The sequence below is a fragment of the Oryctolagus cuniculus genome, chromosome 2, assembly GCF_964237555.1.
Source record: "Oryctolagus cuniculus chromosome 2, mOryCun1.1, whole genome shotgun sequence".
Taxonomy (NCBI): Eukaryota; Metazoa; Chordata; class Mammalia; order Lagomorpha; family Leporidae; genus Oryctolagus; species Oryctolagus cuniculus.
In genome coordinates, this window is record NC_091433.1 from 80,900,481 (window position 1) to 80,921,015 (window position 20,535).

At 40.2% G+C, this 20,535-nt stretch overlaps 1 protein-coding gene across 5 annotated transcripts in view; it reads right to left on the reverse strand.

The window, feature by feature from the left end:
- TEX15 (testis expressed 15, meiosis and synapsis associated) overlaps positions 1–20,535 on the reverse strand; it is a 90,453-nt gene that overhangs the window by 27,123 nt on the left and 42,795 nt on the right. For all 5 annotated transcript variants that reach the window (XM_051834099.2, XM_008252299.4, XM_070068521.1 and 2 more), the window contains 3 exons: positions 14,349–14,586; positions 4,713–4,859; positions 2,127–2,289 (listed from right to left, as the gene is read on the reverse strand). In XM_051834099.2, coding sequence (XP_051690059.2) covers positions 2,127–2,289; positions 4,713–4,859; positions 14,349–14,586 — 548 coding nt within the window. The remainder of the gene's footprint in view (positions 1–2,126; positions 2,290–4,712; positions 4,860–14,348; positions 14,587–20,535) is intronic.

The following is a 20,535-nucleotide window of genomic DNA, read 5'->3' on the forward strand; positions in this document are numbered from 1 at the left end:
CAATCAAAATTCCATTAGATTTGTTGGTAGACTTTGATAAGCTAATTCTAAAATTTTCATGGACAGCAAAGAAAATAAAAACAAATTCTTTTTTTAAAAAAGATGAGAGGTCCTTAATATAGGTATTATCATTGTTAAGGAAGTTATAGTAAGGCAAAATGCTAATGGCAAAAGGATAGGCAAAGAGAGGAGTGGCCAGTACGAGATCTTTGTAGCACCTATGGAAAACTAATGTATTTACAAAGGTGGTTCCACAGATCAGTGGGGAAAATGGATTCTGCAATAAATTGCACTGAGACAACTGGGTATGTAAATATAGAAAATAAAAAAAATCAATGGGGCCGGCTCTGTGGCTCAGTAGGTTAATCCTCTGCCTGCAGCGCTGGCATCCCATATAGGTGCCGGTTCTAGTCCCAGCTGCTCCTTACGATCCAGTTCTCTGCTTTGGCCTGGGAAAACAGAAGATGGCTCAGACACTTGGGCCCCTGCACCCCCGTGGGCGACCTGGAAGAAGCTCCTGCCTGCGGATCTGCACAGCTCCAGCCATTGTGGCCATTTGGGGAGTGAACCAGCGGATGGAAGACCTTTGTCTCTGTCTCTGTCACTGCCTAACTCTCTCAAATAAATAAATAATATTTTTTTAAAAAAGAAAGAAAATAAATTGAGACCATTTTTACAATTCCTAGGTAGGTAAGACCAAAATGGGAAAGTAAACCTATAAAGTTTTAAGAAGACAACACAGGGAAATATCTTCATGTACTAGATAAAGCATTTTTATACAAGATATATATAAACAGCAATATGAACAGTACATCTAATATTAAAAACCCTATTGATCAAAATACACTAAAAAATGCCACCATAAAAACTCAGAGAAGACACCTGTAATAGTATAAATGACCAAGATCCAATCTCCAATACACAAAAGAATTCCTACAATCAATGATAAAATAAATAAAAATAAATAAATTAAATAAAATAAGCTCAACTAGAAAAAGTGAGTAAAAGATCTGACCAAGAATTTCAGCAAAGTGGAAATTCAAACAGCCAGTACACCTATCAAATACCCTAGCCTCTTTAGCATTTGGGAGGAAGGGAGGAAAGTATCATTATTTCTTAAAATTGTATATATGAAACAGATGAAATCTGTTTCTTTAATATAAATAAATAAAACTACAAAGCAATAAAGTAGTATATGCACTATACAAGTAAAAGAAAAAAGAAAATGAAAATGAATAAGTCTGACAGTACTAAGTGTTGACAAGGATAAAAGATCTCCAATCTCCTCATAATCAAGAAAACTCAGGAGTGAGCCAGTTAAGACATCAACGCCCCATACTGAAATAACTAGATTTGATTCCCAACTCTGGTTCCTGAGTCCAGCTTCCAGCTAATGTAGACCTTGGAAAGCAACAGAGATGGCTCAAGTAATTGAGATCTTGCCACCCACGTGGGAGACCTGGATTGAGTTCCTGGCTCTTGGCCAGTCCCAGCCTGGCCATTGCAGGCATTTGAGGAGTCATCAGAGGACAGGAGCTCTGTCTGGCTCCCTGCTTCTCAAATAAGTAAAAATTTTCTAAAACTAAAGAAATTTAAATTAAAACTACAATGATATGACATATAACATTCAAACAAGTAGGAATTTTTTTTTAAAGTATAATATATATTGGCAAGGATGTAGTTATAAAATCTGATGCAACCACTCTGGAGAAAGCCATTTGACATCATATTTCATTTAACTTGCATATTCATGGTGTAAATATATAATTTATAGAAAAACTCTTGCATATGTGCACTGAAATCCTTATATACATGTTTAGAACAGGAGAACTAGAAAGTGCCCAAATATCCCCAGTATTTCACGCAATGAAATACTCTCCACCTATCCTTCCATCCATCCACCCACCTATCCATCTAATGAAAATGCAGAAACTACAGTTTCAACATGGAAGAATCACAAATATTGAGCAAGTCACTAAAATATTTTCAGTGTGATTCTAGATATACAAAATGGAAAAGTAAAGCATAACTATTTTGTTCAGATTAGCAATGTATTAGATAATAATATTCAGAAATTTTAAGATCAGCACAAATGCTATTGAAGCAGAATAATATATATGTCTTACCAGCTCTCTTAGGCAATCCTGTTGAGAGGAATCTTAAAGATGTCATAAGGTGTCCATTATCTACTCTCTGACCAATAAATTTTACTGTTACTATAGCATATGGAAGACACTGCCTAGGTCTGTCTACTGGCTTTGAAAGAATACTGTATTCATAGAAGTACACCTGAAAAATAAGCAAAGTATAGGCTGATTAATTTTGACAGTAAGACTTGATGAAGCTCATACTTACAAAATATATAATGGAATGATATTACTTACTGAATATGTCTTTTCCTTCTGCCTTCCTCAATGTTAGTTTTTTTGAAGATGTGCAAAATTCATTTTTACCCTATCATATGTTTTTGTTCTTGATAGGCTACTAATGTTGGCAATAAGCTGACAGAATCTGCTGCTAAATAAAAAATACTTTTCCATTAAAAATGAAACAGTTTCCCTGTGCTCTGAACCATCTATTTTATTTGGTAGGAAAATAGCAACAATACATTTTCAAATGGGAACATGTATGTACTTTCTTATTTTTTATTTTACTTTTTTCAAAAAGATTTTACTTATTTATTTGAGAGGTAGAGTTATAGAGAGAGAGAGAGAGAGAGAGAGAGAGAGAGAGAGAGGAAGAGATAGAGAGAAAGGTCTTCCATCCGCTTGTTCACTCCCCAAATGGCTACAATGGCTGAAGCCAGGCTGACCTGAAGCCAGGAGCCAGGAGCTTCTTTTGGGTCTCCCACACAGGTGCAGGGGCCCAAGGACTTGAGCTATCTTGCACTGCTTTCCCAGGCCATAGCAGAGAGCTGGATTGGAAGAGCAGCAGCCAGGACAGGAACCAGTGCCCATATGGGAATGCAAGCACTGCAGGCGGAGGCTTAGCCTACTATGCCCCAGCACTGGTCTCAATATACTTCTTTATAGAAGAAGATTTACCTTCATTTAATCATCTATGATAACAGAAAACACATACGATTAAATGTTCTATGGAAAATTAAAAGTCCACAAAGTATCTAAGCAAAATATAAGAGAAATGGGGTGGGTATTAGGGCTAGGGATTAAGACTCTGGTTAAGATACTTGCATTTGCGGTTGGCGCTGTGGCGAGCGGGTTAACGCTCTGGCCTGGGGTGCCAGCATCCCACATGGGCGCCAGTTTGAGACCTGGCTGCTCCACTTCCCATCTAACTCTCTGCTATGGCCTGGGAAAGCAGCAGAAGATGGCCCAGTCCTTGGGCCCCTGCACCAGCGTGGGAGACCCAGAAGAAGCTCCTGGCTCCTGGCTCCGGTTTGGCACAGCTCCGGCAGTTGAGGCCAATTAGGGAGTGAACCAGTGATGGAAGACCCCCCCACCCCACCTCTCCTCTCTCTGTGAACTCTGACTTTCAAATAAATAATTAATAAATTTTTTAAAAATTAAAGTAATAAAAAGAGAAAACTGTTGTTTCACTTTAATAGCTACTATGTACATTTTTTCCTCTTTTTACAAAGTACAAAGGATCAGTACTATATAGCCATGTTTCTTTTTAATTAATTTATCTGAGAGGAAGATTGTGAGAGAGAGAAAGAAATCACTCCTACTTGCAGCTTTTCTCCCTAAATGCCTGCAATGGCCAGAGCTGAAACCAGGAGATGAGCATGTAATCTAGGTCGGTCTCCTATTCGGTTGGCAGGAACCCAATACCTGTGACATTCACAGCTGCCTCCTAGGGTCTGTGCTTGCAAAAAGGTGCCAGGAATCAAACCCAGGTACTCCAGGAAGGTGAGATCATGTATCTTAACTTTTAGGTTAAGGACCCAATCCAATAGCCTTGTTTTTAAATTAATGTTATTTTAATTCATAAATCATAACTGTACATGTTTATGAAGTACATTGGAATGTTTTGAAATATATATACAGTATAATTAACAAAACCATCATTTTTATGGTGAGGCAGCTGAAATTTACTCTCAGATGTTTTAATTATGCAATACATTATTCTATGTTAACCCTGTTGTACAGTTTTGCTTAAAAGAACAGATAATATGTTTTATAAATTAGGAATAGTCTATGGAACACCTTAATGAAAGAAGCCACTGTATTTGGAATAAAGTTAAATGTAAGGGGCTGGCGCTGTGGCATAGCAGGTAAAGCCACTGCCTGCAGTGCTGGTATCCCATATGGGTGCAGGTTCATATCCCGGCTGCTTCACTGCTCTCTGCTATGGCCTGGAAAAGTGCTTGGGCCTCTGCACCCATGTGGGATACCCAGAAGAAGCTCCTGGCTCCTGGCTTCGGATCAGCACAGCTCCAGCCATTACGACTAACCAGGGAGTGAACCAGCGGATGGAAGACATCTCTCTCTCTCTGCCTCTCCTTCTTTTTCTGTGTAACTCTTTCAAATAAATAAATAAATATTTAAAAAAAAAGTTAAATGTAAAATTTGAATCTTCTTTACTAGCATTCCCAAATATTAAAACAGCTTTTATTGCTTAACAACATGCTACCCTGAATAAATTAGGAGACTTTTCATTTAACACTTAGATAAATTCTTTTTAAGTCTTGTATTAAATAATGTGAAGAATATGCATATCAAACCATCAAATGAACCATGATGCTAACATACCATTGAACTGTAGGCTTGTAGCTCGATGGTATCTTTTAGAGAAGGTACACTTCTTGACATGTGACAATCAAAGTTAGGAGAAGGATCTAAAGCAACTTTGTTTTTATCCACCGAAGGCTGAATTTTCTTTACTTTTCCAAATAGAACCTTAAAAAAGTAAGAATATACCAACATATTTTTAAAATCAGTCTTCAAACAAAAAAGCAAGGCTGTTTAAACAGGTAGAAATATGAATGGAAAGATGAGCCATGTCCCTGATGAATGTGATGACTTAACAATTTTCAGAAAATTTTTTAGAAACAAATTTTAGTACAAAGTCTTATCTTCTAGACTATAGAAACAGCTCACTATTTTTTTAAAATCTAGGTTACAGAGAATGACAGGAGAGGTGAGTTACAATTACAGACATTAAAATGTTTATTTAATATTTTAACAAAAGAGGGAAACAAAGCAAATAAAAACCAGAACAAAATTTAAAAAACCCATAAATAAGCCCATATATAATAAAAATATAGTTCATAAATTATATTACTAAAGGTACTGTTTGGAGTAAGTGATGCAAGAATATGTTATTCAATAAATGGTAAGGAACAACTGAAAAAATTTAATTAGACTATTAATTTGTAAATTAAATAAATATAAAACAAGTTAAACAGTTACTTATTAAAAACACAATGAAAAAAATAAAAAACATTTTTCTAATCTAATCCCAAAATGAAAAAAAAATTTTTTTTTTTTTGACAGGCAGAGTGGACTCAGAGAGAGAGAGAGAAAGGTCTTCCTTTGCCGTTGGTTCACCCTTCACCCTCCAATGGCCGCTGGTGCCTGCGCGCTGCGACCGGTGCACCGCGCTGATCCAAAGGCAGGAGCCAGGTACTTATCCTGGTCTCCCATGGGATGCAGGGCCCAAGCACTTGGGCCATCCTCCACTGCACTTCCTGGCCACAGCAGAGAGCTGGCCTGGAAGAGGGGCAACCGGGACAGAATCTGGCACCCCGACCGGGACTAGAACCCGGTGTGCTGGTGCCGCAAGGCGGAGGATTAGCCTATTGAGCCACAGCACCAACCCATCCTTTCACTTTCAGTTTGCATGTGTCTTTGTTGGTGATACGTGTTTCTGGTAGGCTGCAAATAGATGGGTTTTCTTTTCTTTTTTTACTTTCCATTTAGCTAGTCTGTATCTTTTAACTGGAGAGTTGAGGTCATTTACATTCAAGGTGACTATTGCTAAGTAACAACTTGATCATGCTGTTTTTCTATGAATATTACTATTGTTTACTTTGGGTTTCCTCTGTACCTTTACTGGGAGGTTTTCTGCCTTCACCATTTCTCATAGTGATGACCATGTTTCTGTGTTTTTGTGGTTAGCACATCCTTAAGCATCTTTTGTAAGGCTGTACAAGGGGTGACAAATTCTTTCAATTTCTGTTTGTTATGGAAGGTCTTTACAGTTATCTTCATTTCTAAACGAGAGCTTTGCAGGGTATTCTGGGTTGACAGTTTTTTTTCTCTTAAGACTTGGAATATATCTCACAATTCTCTCTTAGCCTGTCCTAACGGAGCTCCTCTGAAATTAATCTGGCATTTCTCTCATGCATATTTTAGAATCTTTTCTCTAGGTTTTACTGTGGAGAGTTTGACTACAATGTGTTGTGGTGAAGATCTTTTCTGGTCATGTCTATTACGAGTTCCGTGTGCTTCCTGTATTTGGATGTCCCTTTCTCCACATTAGGAAGTTTTCTTAATTGTTTCACAAAAAAGGACTTCTAATCCATTCTTTCTTTCCATGCCTTTATGTACTCCTAAGACTTGTACGTTGGGTCATTTGAACTGAGTCTGTTCTTAAGGCTTTCCACCATATTTTTTATTTGCTCTATTGAATTCTTCATTTCCAATATTTTGTTCGGATTTCTAACACAGCAATTTCATGAGAAAAGTTTTCTGTCATGTCATGTACAGATTTCTTCAGTTCGTGGATTTGCTTCTGATTACTTCTAAGTAATCCTATGAGCAGTTTTCTGAATTCTGTTTCTGGCATTTCTTTAATCTCTTCATTTTCACATTCTACTATTAAAGTGTTGTGTTCCTGTGGGGGCATCATGTTGTCTTCCTTATTCTTGTGTCTTGAATTGCTGTGTTTCTATTTAGGCATTTGTAGAGATATTTGTTGGCTTTTTTCCCCCTATGATGGCTTTTATCTTTGCATTATGCCTCTGTGGATTAGTGGAGTGTCTGTTCTTTTTTTTTTTTTTTGACAGGCAGAGTGGACAGTGAGAGAGAGAGACAGAGAGGAAGGTCTTCCTTTGCCGTTGGTTCACCCTCCAATGGCTGCCGTGGCCAGGGCGTTGCGGCCGGCGCACCGCGCTGATCCGATGGCAGGAGCCAGGAGCCAGGTGCTTTTCCTGGTCTCCCATGGGGTGCAGGGCCCAAGCACTTGACCCATCCTCCACTGCACTCCCTGGCCACAGCAGAGAGCTGGCCTGGAAGAGGGGCAACCGGGAAAGAATCCATCGCCCTGACCGGGACTAGAACTCAGTGTGCCTGCACCGCAAGGTGGAGGATTAGCCTAGTGAGCCGCGGCGCCGGCCGGAGTGTCTGTTCTTTCAGTGAACATCTGAGGCATGTGCTGGGTATGACCAAGGAGCTCTGTTCAGTGCTCCAGGGTGCAGGGAATGGATGTCCAAGGTAATCCCCAGCTCTGCTGGAATATTTTCCCACTCACCTTTTCTCCTCCAAGGAGACCAATGCCTGGGCGCTAGCCCCAGTTGGGTACAGTATTTGTCCACGTTGCTACAAGTACCACACAAATAATCTGTTTAAACCTCAGTGTGAGCACAGATCCCACAGCAATGACCCTTACCAGGGAGTCCTGAGCGTGTGGAGCCACCCAGTGACTGCTGCAAAACTCAGCCACACACTGTGGCCTCCCACACAGCCACAGGGTTTTCACAGTTCCAGCACACAAGGCTCCCACAGTGTTGAACACCCAGACCCCTGTCAATGCTCCCAGCCAGACTCAGGTGTCTCCTCTTGGCTGGTTGCTGGGCCTGCAGACAAGCTGGCACAGCTGTTATGTATGTCCAAAACAGCATCCACCTGCTCTTGGCTACTTCAGGACACTGGTGCCATGTAGTTGGGGGGAGAAAAATGTACCCCATTTTTTCCCCCTAGGTTGGCAGATATACTGTCCTCCACAGGGCTGCAAGCCAGACTCTGCCAGGGTCTTCCCACAGCTTCACCTCCAGTGGCTTGGGCTGCTGCAGTCTGGTTTCACTCTCCAAAGCTGGTGCTGAGGTTCTCGGCTACAGGGCTCCTGAACTGTGTGCGTCCACACCTTCCACATAGATCCACACTGTCCCTCTAATTCGCATGGAGTTTCCTCTGCTGTTTTCTCCTTAACTCTTCCCTGAGACTGCACGTTTTTTAAAATTATCTTTGCCTGGACTAGAGCAGTAAGCTCTCTTCCTATTCCACCATCCTTGTGCCTCTCCTTTGTACACTTCTTGTGGGAGCCAGGGTAAGCTACTGTAACACTGGAGACATGTGCTCTGATCACTGATTACTGCTTCTGATAAAAGGTACAGACAGAGGCGGCAACCACTATTGTCGTGTTGCTGTGTTTCTCCCCATCTTTGCAAGCTCCTTCCTCTTCTTCTGACAAAAACTTCTGAGAGATTTAAAGGGCCAGTACCTTCTTCATTTTTCACACTTTCCAATTTTGGGAGCCAACAGAGAAGATTCTGACATTCAAAGGCAACCACATACATGGCGGAAATCAAACAGTCAGTGTGCAAGCAGAGAGGAACAAGAAGGCTCAGAAACAGATTGGAGAAAACCTTACTATGTATACGCCTCAGGCTGCTTCTGGACACAGAAACAGCCTAAGATAATAAACAAAAGAAAAAAAAACAAAACAAAACAAGAAAACAGCAAATCCTGGGAAGGGGATCTGATTTCCAGAGTTGCCACATTTTAAACTCATATATCTGGTTTTCAACAACAACAAAATCACAAGGCACACAAAGAAACAGGAAATTAGGGCCAGCATTGTGGCACTGTGAGTTAAGCTGCTGTCTGCGACACCTGCATCCCCTATGTGTGCCGGGTTCGAAACCCTGTAGCTCTACTTCTGATCCAGCTTCTTGCTAATGTATTGAGAGATTCAGCAGAACATGGCCCAAGTACTTGGGTCTCACTCATGTGGGAGAACTGGAAGAAGCTCTTGTCTCCGGCCTGGCCCAGTCCCGGTCACTGCGGCTATTTAGGGGGTCAACCAGTTGATGGAATATGCCTCCCTCCCTGAATGTAACTCAGCCTTTCAAATAAATAAAATTTTTCTTAAAGAAGAAGAAACAGGAAATTGTACCTCATTAAAGGGAAAAAAATAGAGCAACACAAACTGTCCCTGAAAAAAAGACCCGATGGAAGATTTACTAGAAAAACACTTTAAAGCAACTGTCTTAAAAGAACTAATAAAGAAGTAGAAGAAAGCTCCAGATAATTATGCACAAAATTAAAGTATTAAAAAAAGAAAAAAAAATTTAAAAAATAACACACAAATCCTATAGCTGGTTAAATAAAATAACTGAAAATAAAAACTCACAAGATGAGGCCGGCACTGTGGTGGAGCGGGTAAAGCCACCGCCTACAGTGCCAGCATCCCACATGGGCACTGGTTCGAGTCCCAGATGCTATACTTCCCAGCTCTCTGCTATAGCCTGGGAAAACAGTAGAAGATGGCCCAAGTCCTTGGGCCCCTGCTCCCATGTGGGATGCCAAAAAGAAGCTCTTGGCTCTTGGTTTCAGCCTGGCCCAGTCTCAGCTGTTGCAGCCATTTGGGGAGTGAACCAGTGGATGGAAGATTTCTCTCTCTCTCTCTCTCTCTCTCTCTCTCTCTCTCTGTCATTCCCTCTTTCTGTAAACTCTTACTTTCAAATATAAATAAATCTTAAAAAAAAAAGTTAACCGAACCTACAAGACTTATGGGGTACTGCCACGAGGGCCCACATACACATTGTGGAGGTCTGAGAGAGAAAAGGCATAGAAAATATATGACGACATAGATGAAAACTTCCCAAGTTTGATGAAATACATGAAAATAAATATGCAAGAAGTTCAATGAACTCCAAGCAGGAAAAACTCAGAGGGCTACAGTGAAATAAAAAATGTTGAAAGCCAAGACAGAAATTTTTGAAAGCATGAGGGAAGCAACTCATCATACACAAGGGATCCTCAATCAGATAATCAACAGGTTTCTCATCAGAAACTTTGGAAGCCATAAGACAGTGGGTTAATATATTTAAATTGCTAAAGAAATAAACTGTGGGCCAAGCATGCTATATCCTACAAAGCCATACTTCAAAAGTAAGGGAGAAATGCACACATTTCCAGACAAAAGACGAGGGAATTCATTCCTATTAGAGTTTTAAATTACCCATAAGAAACTTCATTCCCACCATACTGCCCTGTCAAAAAGAACCCTGGATGCTGAAATGAAAGAACATTTGACGGTAACAAGCACCTCTGTGAATAAAGATCTCAGTAAAAGTAAATACATGGAAAAAAATTTAAAAAGTAAATACATGGGAAATTATTAAAGTGAGTATTATAACAATGGTATATAACCACATTTTGTTTCTATATGATATAAAAGACTAATACATTAAAATAATTATTGATCCAGAGGTGGTAATGCCACATTTTATTTCCCACATAATTTAAGAGACTAATGAATTAAAGATGTAATTTTGTGATATCAACAACTGAAAGCGGGTGACAGAGCTGATGAAATGCCAAGTCTTTACAAAGCTGTCAAGTTAGAGTGCTATAATTTTAGAATATTATGTGGAATTCTCATGGTAACCTCAAAGAAAGTAGCTAATGAATAGTAACAAAAGGAAACGAGAGAATTTAAATATTTCACTAAAAAACCTCAAACAACTAAACACAAAAGAATACAGTAATACAGGTTGAGCATCCCTAATCTGAAAATTTGAAACCAAAATGAGAGCATTTTTGAATTCTGGATGTTCAACTGAGAAAGTTTATGCAAATATTCCAAAATCTGAAAAACTCCCAAGTCTGAAACACTTTTAGACTCAAATATTGATAGGGAAAAATAACCTGTATTAGTTATGAGGTACCAAAACTGTAACACTATAGGAAACAAGGCAAAATGAGAGAAATTCCTTCTTCTTCTTCTTTTTTTTTTTTTAACAGGCTAAGTAGACAGTGAGAGAGAGACAGTGAGAAAGGTCTTCCTTTTCCGTTGATTCACCCCACAATGGCCGCTGCGGCCGGTGCACCACGCTGATCTGAAGCCCGGAGCCAGGTGCTTCTCCCGGTCTCCCATGGGGTGCAGGGCCCAAGCACTTGGGCCATCCTCCACTGCACTCCCTGGCCACAGCAGAGAGCTGGCCTGGAAGAGGAGCAACCGGAACAGAATCCAGTGCCCTGACCGGGAATAGAACCCGGTGTGCCGGCGCCGCAGGCGAAGGATTAGCCTAGTGAGCCGCGTCACCGGCCGAGAAACTCCTTCTTAATAGTGATTAATTTAACTAGAAATAGCTGAATTCTCCAATCAAAAGACAGAGATTGGTAGGGTGGGTAAAAAAATATGATCCACCTGTAACAAAATGATTTTCAATATAAAGATACAAATTAATTGAAAGTGAAAATATGGGATGGGAAAGGGTATTCCATACAAATAGTAACCAAAAGAGAACAAGGGTAGCTATGCTGATTTCAGATTAACAGATTATAAATCAAAAGGGTCATAAGAGCAAATAAGGATGTTATGTGCTAATAAGAAGTTCAATACATGGGGCCGGTGCTGTGGTGTAGTGGGTAAGGCTGCCGCCTGCAGTGCCAGCTTCCCATTTGGGTGTCAGTTTGAGTCCCCGCTGCTCCACTTCTGATCCAGCTCTCTGCTATGGCCTGGGAAAGCAGTAGAATATGGCCTAAGCTCCTGGCTCCTGGCTTTGGATCAGCACAGCTCCAGCCATTGTGGCCATCTAGGGGGAGTGAATCAGCGGATGGAAGACCTCTCTCTCCCTCTCTCTGTGCCTCTGCCTTTCTGTAAATCTGCCTTTCTAATAAAAATTTTAAAAATGTTCAATACAGAAAGATATGACAAATATATTTACAAACAAATAACAGATCATCAAAATAACTAAAGAATTGATGGAATTAAAAAGGGGTAAACAATTGGAGATTTCAATTTTCCAGTCAATAATGGATAGAACATTCTAAAGGTCAGTAAGGAAAACCTACAATTATGGACAGAGCAATCAGATGGAGGATCAATAAGGAAACAGCATCTGAACAACATAATAACCAACTACATGGCCGGCGCGGCGGCTCACTAGACTAATCCTCCGCCTTGCGGCGCCGGCACACTGGGTTCTAGTCCTGGTCGGGGCACCGGATTCTGTCCCAGTTGCCCCTCTTCCAGGCCAACTCTCTGCTGTGGCCAGGGAGTGCAGTGGAGGATGGCCCAAGTGCTTGGGCCCTGCAACCCATGGGAGACCAGGATAAGTACCTGGCTCCTGGTGCGCCGGCCGTGGCGGCCATTGGAGGGTGAACCAACAGCAAACGGAAGACCTTTCTCTCTGTCTCTCTCTCTCTCTCACTGTCCACTCTGCCTGTCAAAAAAATAAATAATAATAATAAATAAATAACCAACTACATTTAACAGACATACACAGAAAACTCTACCAAGAAGAGCAGCATGCACATCTTTCTCAAGTGCACACAGGGCATTTTCCAGGAGACTATAATGTTAGGCCACCAATTAAGTCTCAATAGATTTTAGAACCCGGATAATTTTTTTTTTCTTTCTTTCTTTTTTTTTTTTTTGACAAGCAGAGTGGACAGTGAGAGAGAGAGACAGAGAGAAAGGTCTTCCTTTGCCGCTGGTTCACCCTCCAATGGCCGCCGCGGCCAGGGCACTGCGGCCGGCGCACCGCGCTGATCCGATGGCAGGAGCCAGGAGCTTCTCCTGGTCTCCCATGGGGTGCAGGGCCCAAGAACTTGGGCCATCCTCCACTGCACTCCCTGGCCACAGCAGAGGGCTAGCCTGGAAGAGGGGCAACCGGGACAGAATCCGGCGCCCCGACCGGGACTAGAACCCAGTGTGCCGGCGCCGCTAGGTGGAGGATTAGCCTAGTGAGCCGCAGCGCCGGCCAGAACCCGGATAATTTATAAATTATATTCTCCGACCAAAATGAGATGAAATTAGTGATCAACAGAAGGAAAACTGCAAAATTCACAAATGTGGAAAAATTAAAAAAAAATTTTTCCTTTTTATTTGAAAGGCCCACTTTCAAATGTTCACTTCCCAAATGCCTGCAACAGGCAGGGCTGGCCAGGCTGAACATAGGAGCCTGTAACTCAATTCAGGTTTCCCACAGGGTGGTAGAGACTCAACTACTTGAACCATCATCTGCTGCCTTGAGAAGCCAGACTGGTATTAGACTTGAACCAAGAACTCTGACATGGAATGTGGGTATTCTAAGGTGGGACTGCTGTGTCAAACGCTTGCCCCACAGAATTTTATCTTTTTTTTTTTTTTTTTTTTTTTAAAGCATTTAAAGTGATTTCATAATTTTAAAAAGTTTTCTTTAAACCTAACTGTGATAGATGTATCCTATTTCAGAGAAAGAATGTATGCCAAACTTAATGACACACTATTGCTGGGCACTGCAAGTCAGCTTTTTTTTTCCCCCAAGATTTATTTATTTATTTGAAAGAGAGGAGAGGAGAGGGGAGGAGAGGGGAGGGGAGGGGAGGGGAGGGGAGGGGAGGGGAGGGGAGGAGAGGAGAGAGGTCTTTCATCCGTTGGTTCACTCCCCAATTGGCCGCCAGGGCTGGAGCTGCACCGATCGGAAGCCAGGAGCCAGGAATTTCTCCCAGGTCTCCCACGTGGGTGCAGGGGCCCAAGGACTTGGGCCATCTTCTACTGCTTTCCCAGGCCAGAGAGCTTTCCGATCCAGAGAGCTGGATGGGAAGAGGAGCAGCTGGGTCTCAAATCGGCGCCCATACGGGATGCCAGTGCTTCAGGCCAGGGTGTTAACCCGCTGCACCACAGCTGCAGCCCCAACAAATTAGCTGTTTTTAACAATGCTTTCTCTCTTTCTCTCCCCTCACAGCCCCTCTCTCTCTCTCACACACACACAGGTTCAAAGGTCCTGTATACCCGGTACCCAAGTTTCCCTTTGTTTACATCTTACATAAAATGGCACAATTACCAAAATTAAGAAATTAGGACTGGTGAACTATTAAATAACTAAAATAAATGGAAAGGGTTTGACAATTTTATCTTAAGCTAGAATTATGGTATTACAATATTTCAGAAGAAGGAGCTTAAAATGCTATAGTACCAATGATGGTATAAACCAAACAGAGAAACATATATGCTTTGGGAAGACAGATGATAAAAGCTGACTTTGCTTACTTGGGAGTTTTGTCTGTGCTACATACTCATGTAAAGAGGAATAGGGAAGAATTCTGAATGATGATAATAATATTAAATATATTTTATATAATTAAAATATAATTTATAATAAAAGGAAAATATATTCATGTTAATTTAAAACAAATTGTCCATAGAGTTAGTAACTGTTTTATGCTGCCCACCTTAAAAATTATAATATTTTCCACAGTAATGCTGTGACTATGAGCATAATTCAAGGCAATATCAACGTGTCTAAATATATAAATTCCAAGAAGAGGATTTCCTAGAATCTTCAGTGTAGAGGATTTGGTACTTATTCCTTTCTGATATATCTCTGCCACATCACTTTGAGGAAGTGCTAAAAAGCAGAAATGCTCCTCAAGTTCTCTGCCATGTCTTCCGTTCTCTCGCATCTCAGACCTAAAACAATTAATGCAGATAGTTAAAGGAGAATACCAACAGCAGTTTCACAGAGAAGATAAAATTTCAGTTTACCACAGTTAGAAAGCAAGAAAGTATATGACAATATTCAGAAGTGTTATTACTCTGGGATAATGAGAATTAGAGTCCAGTCATCTAGGATTTACGGGCTACATTCTGTACAAGGTTAGTGATAGTAACAAGAGCTAACATTTCCTGAAAGCTGTTAATGTATCCGGTATGAAGTCTTAAGCTCTGCATGCATTTTTTCATTTTGTCTCAACTGCCCGAAGAGTTACTATAGCTGTTATGATGTATATTTTAAAAGTGAGAAAAATGAGAGTCAAAAAGGTAATTTTGCCGAAGTGGCAAAGCAACAGAGCTGGAACTGTATGTGTCAACTGTTGCCTGTTAGGGTCCAGAGCTCAATTCTTACTAACTGTATTATGGAGGAAGGAACACGCATTTCTTCCTATGTAACTACATATTTGTATATGATCAAGTACTAGGAACATTCCTCATTCCTTAGGGATCTAGAAAACAGGTGGGAGAAATAAGCTCATATTTGTTTCTAGACTGTTTTAGTAATTTTTTTTTTTTTTTTGATAGGCAGAGTTAGAGAGAGAGAGAGAGAGAAAGGTCTTCCTTCCGTTGGTTCACCCCCCAAATGGCCACTACGGCCGTTGCACTGTGGCCGGCGCGCTGCGCTGATCTGAAGCCAGGAGCCAGGTGCTTCCTCCTGGTCTCCCATGCGGGTGCAGGGCCCAAGCACTTGGGCCATCCTCCACTGCCTTCCCGGGCCACAGCAGAGAGCTGGATTGGAAGAAAAGCAACCGGGACAGAATCTGGCGCCCCGACCGGGGCTAGAACCCGGGGAGCCGGTGCCGCAGGCAGAGGATTAGCCAAGTGAGCCGTGGCGCCGGCCTAGACTGTTTTAGTAGTAACAAAATTATAAATCATCCTCAGAAAAGATTAAAATCAGAGACTCCTGATTCTAGTACTTCCCTAATAAGACCCATTTAATTGCATAAAACAGAAAACCCTACCTCACACTGGCATATCATATCGGGTGTTCTACATGGCTTGTTCAAGAACAGTGAAAGTATCAACCAGCACACCAAGTAATAAAATAGGTTCGGATACATGTTCAAAATATGATTCCAAATAACTTTTGGCAATTGAAAGCTACAGAGCCTAGCAAAGGAATGCTTGTATGCACCACGAAAGGAAAATTAATTTTTTAAAGTATATGCTTTTAATATTTATTTCCTAGAGCTTTACCACAGAATTTGCATTATATACGCTATGCACATATGCATGCTGGTATTTGTTTCATTTGTAAGAATGAATGTTAACAGTACACAGGACCACAAAACACATGGCAACAGTAAGAAACAAGTGTACTGATTATGACCACTTTTCTCTCATAGTTCTGGAAATGTCAATTTTTTTTTTTTTTTTTAACAGGCAGAGTGGACAGTGAGAGAGAGAGACAGAGAGAGAAAGGTCTTCCTTTTTTTGCTGTTGGTTCACCCTCCAATTGGAAATGTCAATCTTAACCTTTGACCAAACATGTCATCATTTCCTGCTCTTTTTTTTCAACTCGGCATCAGAGATTCTGTGAACAACTATGATCTTTATGTTGACTGTTAAGGCTTAATTTTCATGAAAGAATTATAATACTTCCCCTCCTATTTTTCTGATTGCTCAGTTGGGATTCTTCAGATCTGGAAAAACATTAACTTTCTGGGCAATGCCTATAAAAATTCCCACTTGGAAACACTAACAGGACCCAGGGTTGAAGGAAGAAAAGAGAAGCACACCATTCTAAGTTTCTTGTACTACACATAAATATAGTATTATCTGAAGAAACACTGTGGTAAAGATGTGTAGCAGAGATCCTTGAGTAGGGTTTTTCAACAGTGGCAACACTCACATTTTGGGCCACATTCTTTTGTTTTACCTAGTCATACACATGAACATTTTGGGTTAAATTCTTTGTATCTAGTTATGTTTCTGGCCAGACATTATATCATTTTAAGGGACTTAGTGGTATGAAACAATTTAACTTAATAAAAATCTGACCCGGGGCAACAAATACCACTGTAAATTAAAGCAGAAAATCCTACCTGGAGTTTTTTTTTTATTATTGGTAATAAAACTGGTAAATACTTTTTAAATTTTCAATTGATATTTTCAGAATTACATTTGAAAAAATTTAAGCATAAATATGATTTAAATTCTAAAATGACCAACACAAAATTAGATTTCATAATTATTTCTGACTTCTAAAAAGTTGTATTGGAAGTTTGGCTTTCCAGAGTCACTTACAAACTAGGATTTATGCTATAATGTTAAAAACTAGAAATTTTGTGTCTCAAGATTTCCATTTCAGAAACAACAGGTAAAATGAACCTGAATAGACTTGTATAACATAATCAGATGAGTATATGAAGAACTAACATGTACAGAGTGCTCTATTTTTTTATTTTTATTTATTTATTTTTTTGACAGGCAGAGTGGACAGTGAGAGAGAGAGACAGAGAGAAAGGTCTTCCTTTTGCCGTTGGTTCACCCTCCAGTGGCCCCCGCTGCCGGCGCACTGCGGCCGGCGCCCCATGCTGATCCAAAGGCAAGAGCCAGGTGCTTCTCCTGGTCTCCCATGGGGTGCAGGGCCCAAGCACTTGGGCCATCCTCCACTGCACTCCCTGGCCACAGCAGAGAGCTGGCCTGGAAGAGGGGCAACCGGGACAGAATCCGGCGCCCCGACCCGGACTAGAACCTGGTGTACCAGCGCCGCAGGTGGAGGATTAGCCTAGTGAGCCGCGGCGCCGGCCCAGAGTACTCTATTAAGAGACATTAGTAAGCATCAGACTTTTTGCTAATACAATATTATCTTATATTTAAAAAGAGTAATTTTTCAGAAATGTTTCCCATGTTGAAAAATTAAATGTATTTATTATATTACAGGCAGATGCATATACACAGACACACTGACAGTGTGCTCCCATATGCTGATTCACGCCACAAAGGCACACGATGTCTGGGGTTGGGCAGAAGCTTGAGGCTGAAGACCAGAGGTGAGAACTCAATCAATTATTTCATGCGGGTGACAGGAACCCAACTACTTGAGCCATCACCACTGGCTCCTGGGGTGTACATTCACAAGAAACTGTAGTGAAGATCCAGAGCTGGGGATCAAACCCAGGCACACTGATACGCTATGTGGGTGTCCTAATCACTTTACCCACTATGCCAAATATCTCCCCATTTAAAAAAATGTTTATTTGTTTTTATTGCAGTTTTTGAAAGGCAGACGCAAGGGTGTGCTGGTTTACATCCTTGCCCATAATAGCCAGTGCTGGGCAAGGCTATCGTTAGGAGCCAAAAACCCAATTTGGGTCTCATATATGGGTGGAAGGGACCCAAATACTTGAGACACCATCTGCTGCTGGGGTGCACATTAGCAGGAAGCTGGATTTTAAGTGGAGCAGCAGGGACTCCAACAGCATCTGACATTGGATGAAGGTGTTCCAGGCATTCCAGGTGGTGATTTAGCCACACTGCCTGTCCATCCTTCCCATGTTTTCATGCAGCAATACTACAGAAGATTTTGTGTCAAACCTACACCTTACAGATTCTTTAAGCTCTGGAGTGGAAAAACCAAAATTAGCCCAGTATTCAGGTGTTGGAATTTATATTTACAGTCTTGTCTGTGGGTTTCTCATTTGGGTTATTATTTTTTAAAATTACTATTTTATTCAATTTTCAAGAAATCAAGACGTTATAGAAGCTAATATAAAATTAATAAGTGGTAAAAACAGGACTAGAAGCTTGTGTATCTTTCTGAAGATCATGAACTTTTAATTAAGTATGTGCTACTGCGCTAGCTCCCTACTGAAACCAACAGAGTGAAGGTATATATGCCTCAGATGGAATACCTAGTCATAGCTAATCACATCATCCAGAATAGGTTCCAAGACAGACTGCATACAGTAGAGAAACAAAAGTTTTTGTTGAGTAAATGCAACACAGGAAGTATCTTATCCCTAAGTTTAACTGGAAACAAAAGTATAAATGAGATATTTAGATACCAGGGGTGCCTACAGGACAGAATTAAATTATTCAAGTAAGTACTTTTAGAAAATAAAGCAATGAGATTATTTCTCTGGAGAGCTAGAAAGAGAATTTACTAATTTTCAAGTCCATCAGATTGCTACTGGTAAGAAGTCATTATACAATAGGTCCAAAGTACAATATTCCAATCCCCACTTATTCACAGGGAATACATTCCAAGACCCTCAGTAGATACTTTAAAATTGTGGATAGTATGGAATCCAAATTTCTTTTTTCATTTTAATTAAGCACTTAATCGTGCACTACAGTAACTTCTCCAGTTGGATGTATAATGGCAGAACTAATATGAATTTTTTTCCTCTTTTATAATTTCATGGATACAAGATTTATGCTGACTGTAGCCTTGGCAACAACCTCAGCACACTTTTTTTTCATTCCTCAACAGCTGAAAATTCTGTTTTTCACTTAAAGCAGGGGAAGGGAACATCAACCTGCAGGCGGTATAAGACCTGTGAAATCACTTGGCCTGCTGATTTCAATAAATAATTTACTGGTGAAACAAAAAATCTATAGCATGGTAATTTTTAAGTTGATATTTTATATGGTCCACAAATAAAGTTATAAATACTCAAATGGCCTTTTCCACAAAAAAGTTTCCCTCCCCACCTTTGACTTAAAGGAACCACTCTTTCAGTTCTTCTTAGGCCTATATGAATTTTCAGTATCATCATTATTCAACTTTGGAGTAAGTCAATTAAGAATTACTAAGAGAACTATGACAGTTACTGTGACAATTTAATAACTGAGATGGCTACTAAGTGATTAATGGATGGGAAATGTACAGAGTGTGGATTCAAAATAATTAACTTTATTATCTCAGGTATCTAAGTCTAAGATGGGTGAAGTTCTAGGGATGGTTGGTAGAAGTCAATTACTAGCAGTTGTAGTATTAGCTGGCTAATAGCTGGAAGCTGTTCCCAGCTTCTAGACGTTATCTACACTCCTTGGGTTATTATCTCCATCTTTGAAGCCTGTAAAGGCAGGCTGAGTCGCTCCTGAATCTCTTTTTCTCTTTCATTTCCTTTCTCTGATCCACTCTTCTGCTTCCCTCTTCTATTTTTTAAGTGCTAATGTGTAGAGCCCAGTTCACAACAGCTAATATATGGAATCAACCCAGATGTCCATTAACTGACGGCTGGAAAATAAAATGTAGTATATACACATGACAGAACACTATTCAGCCATAAAAAAGAATGAAATTCTGGCTTTTGAAACAAAATGAATGCAACTGGAGACCATTATCCTTAGTGAAATAGGCCATCCTCAAAAGACAATTTTCATGTTTTCCCTGGTTTATGGTAACTAATACACAGATTACAAAAAAACCTGTAGTACATGTGAGTAAAATGGACATCTTGAGATCTGATTATTGTTTACGGCCCTGTCTATACTCCTAAGTAATAGTGGTTTTTCTACTTACTACTTGATTCTTTATTTAGTGGAGGGTTAAGCTTGTGATTATAAAGTAAACTGAAAATATGTCACTGTAAAAATTAAAAGAAAAATAAGAAGGGAAGGAGGAGGAGAGAGTAGGAGGGAAGCTGCAAAGGTGAGAAGTATCATTACATTCTTAAAACTGTATATATGAAATACATGAACTCTGCCTCTTTTATATAAATAACATTTTTAAGAAGTAAAAAAAAAAAGAGTTCCTGTGATTAAACTAGGTCTACCCAGACAACCTGAATAATCACCAATTTCAAAGTCTGTGCTATAATTTAGATACTAGCTTGAGTGACCTTCAAAGGTATATATTAAAAGCTTAGTCCCTAGGGTGGTGCTATTCTGAAATGATGAACCAAACGATACATC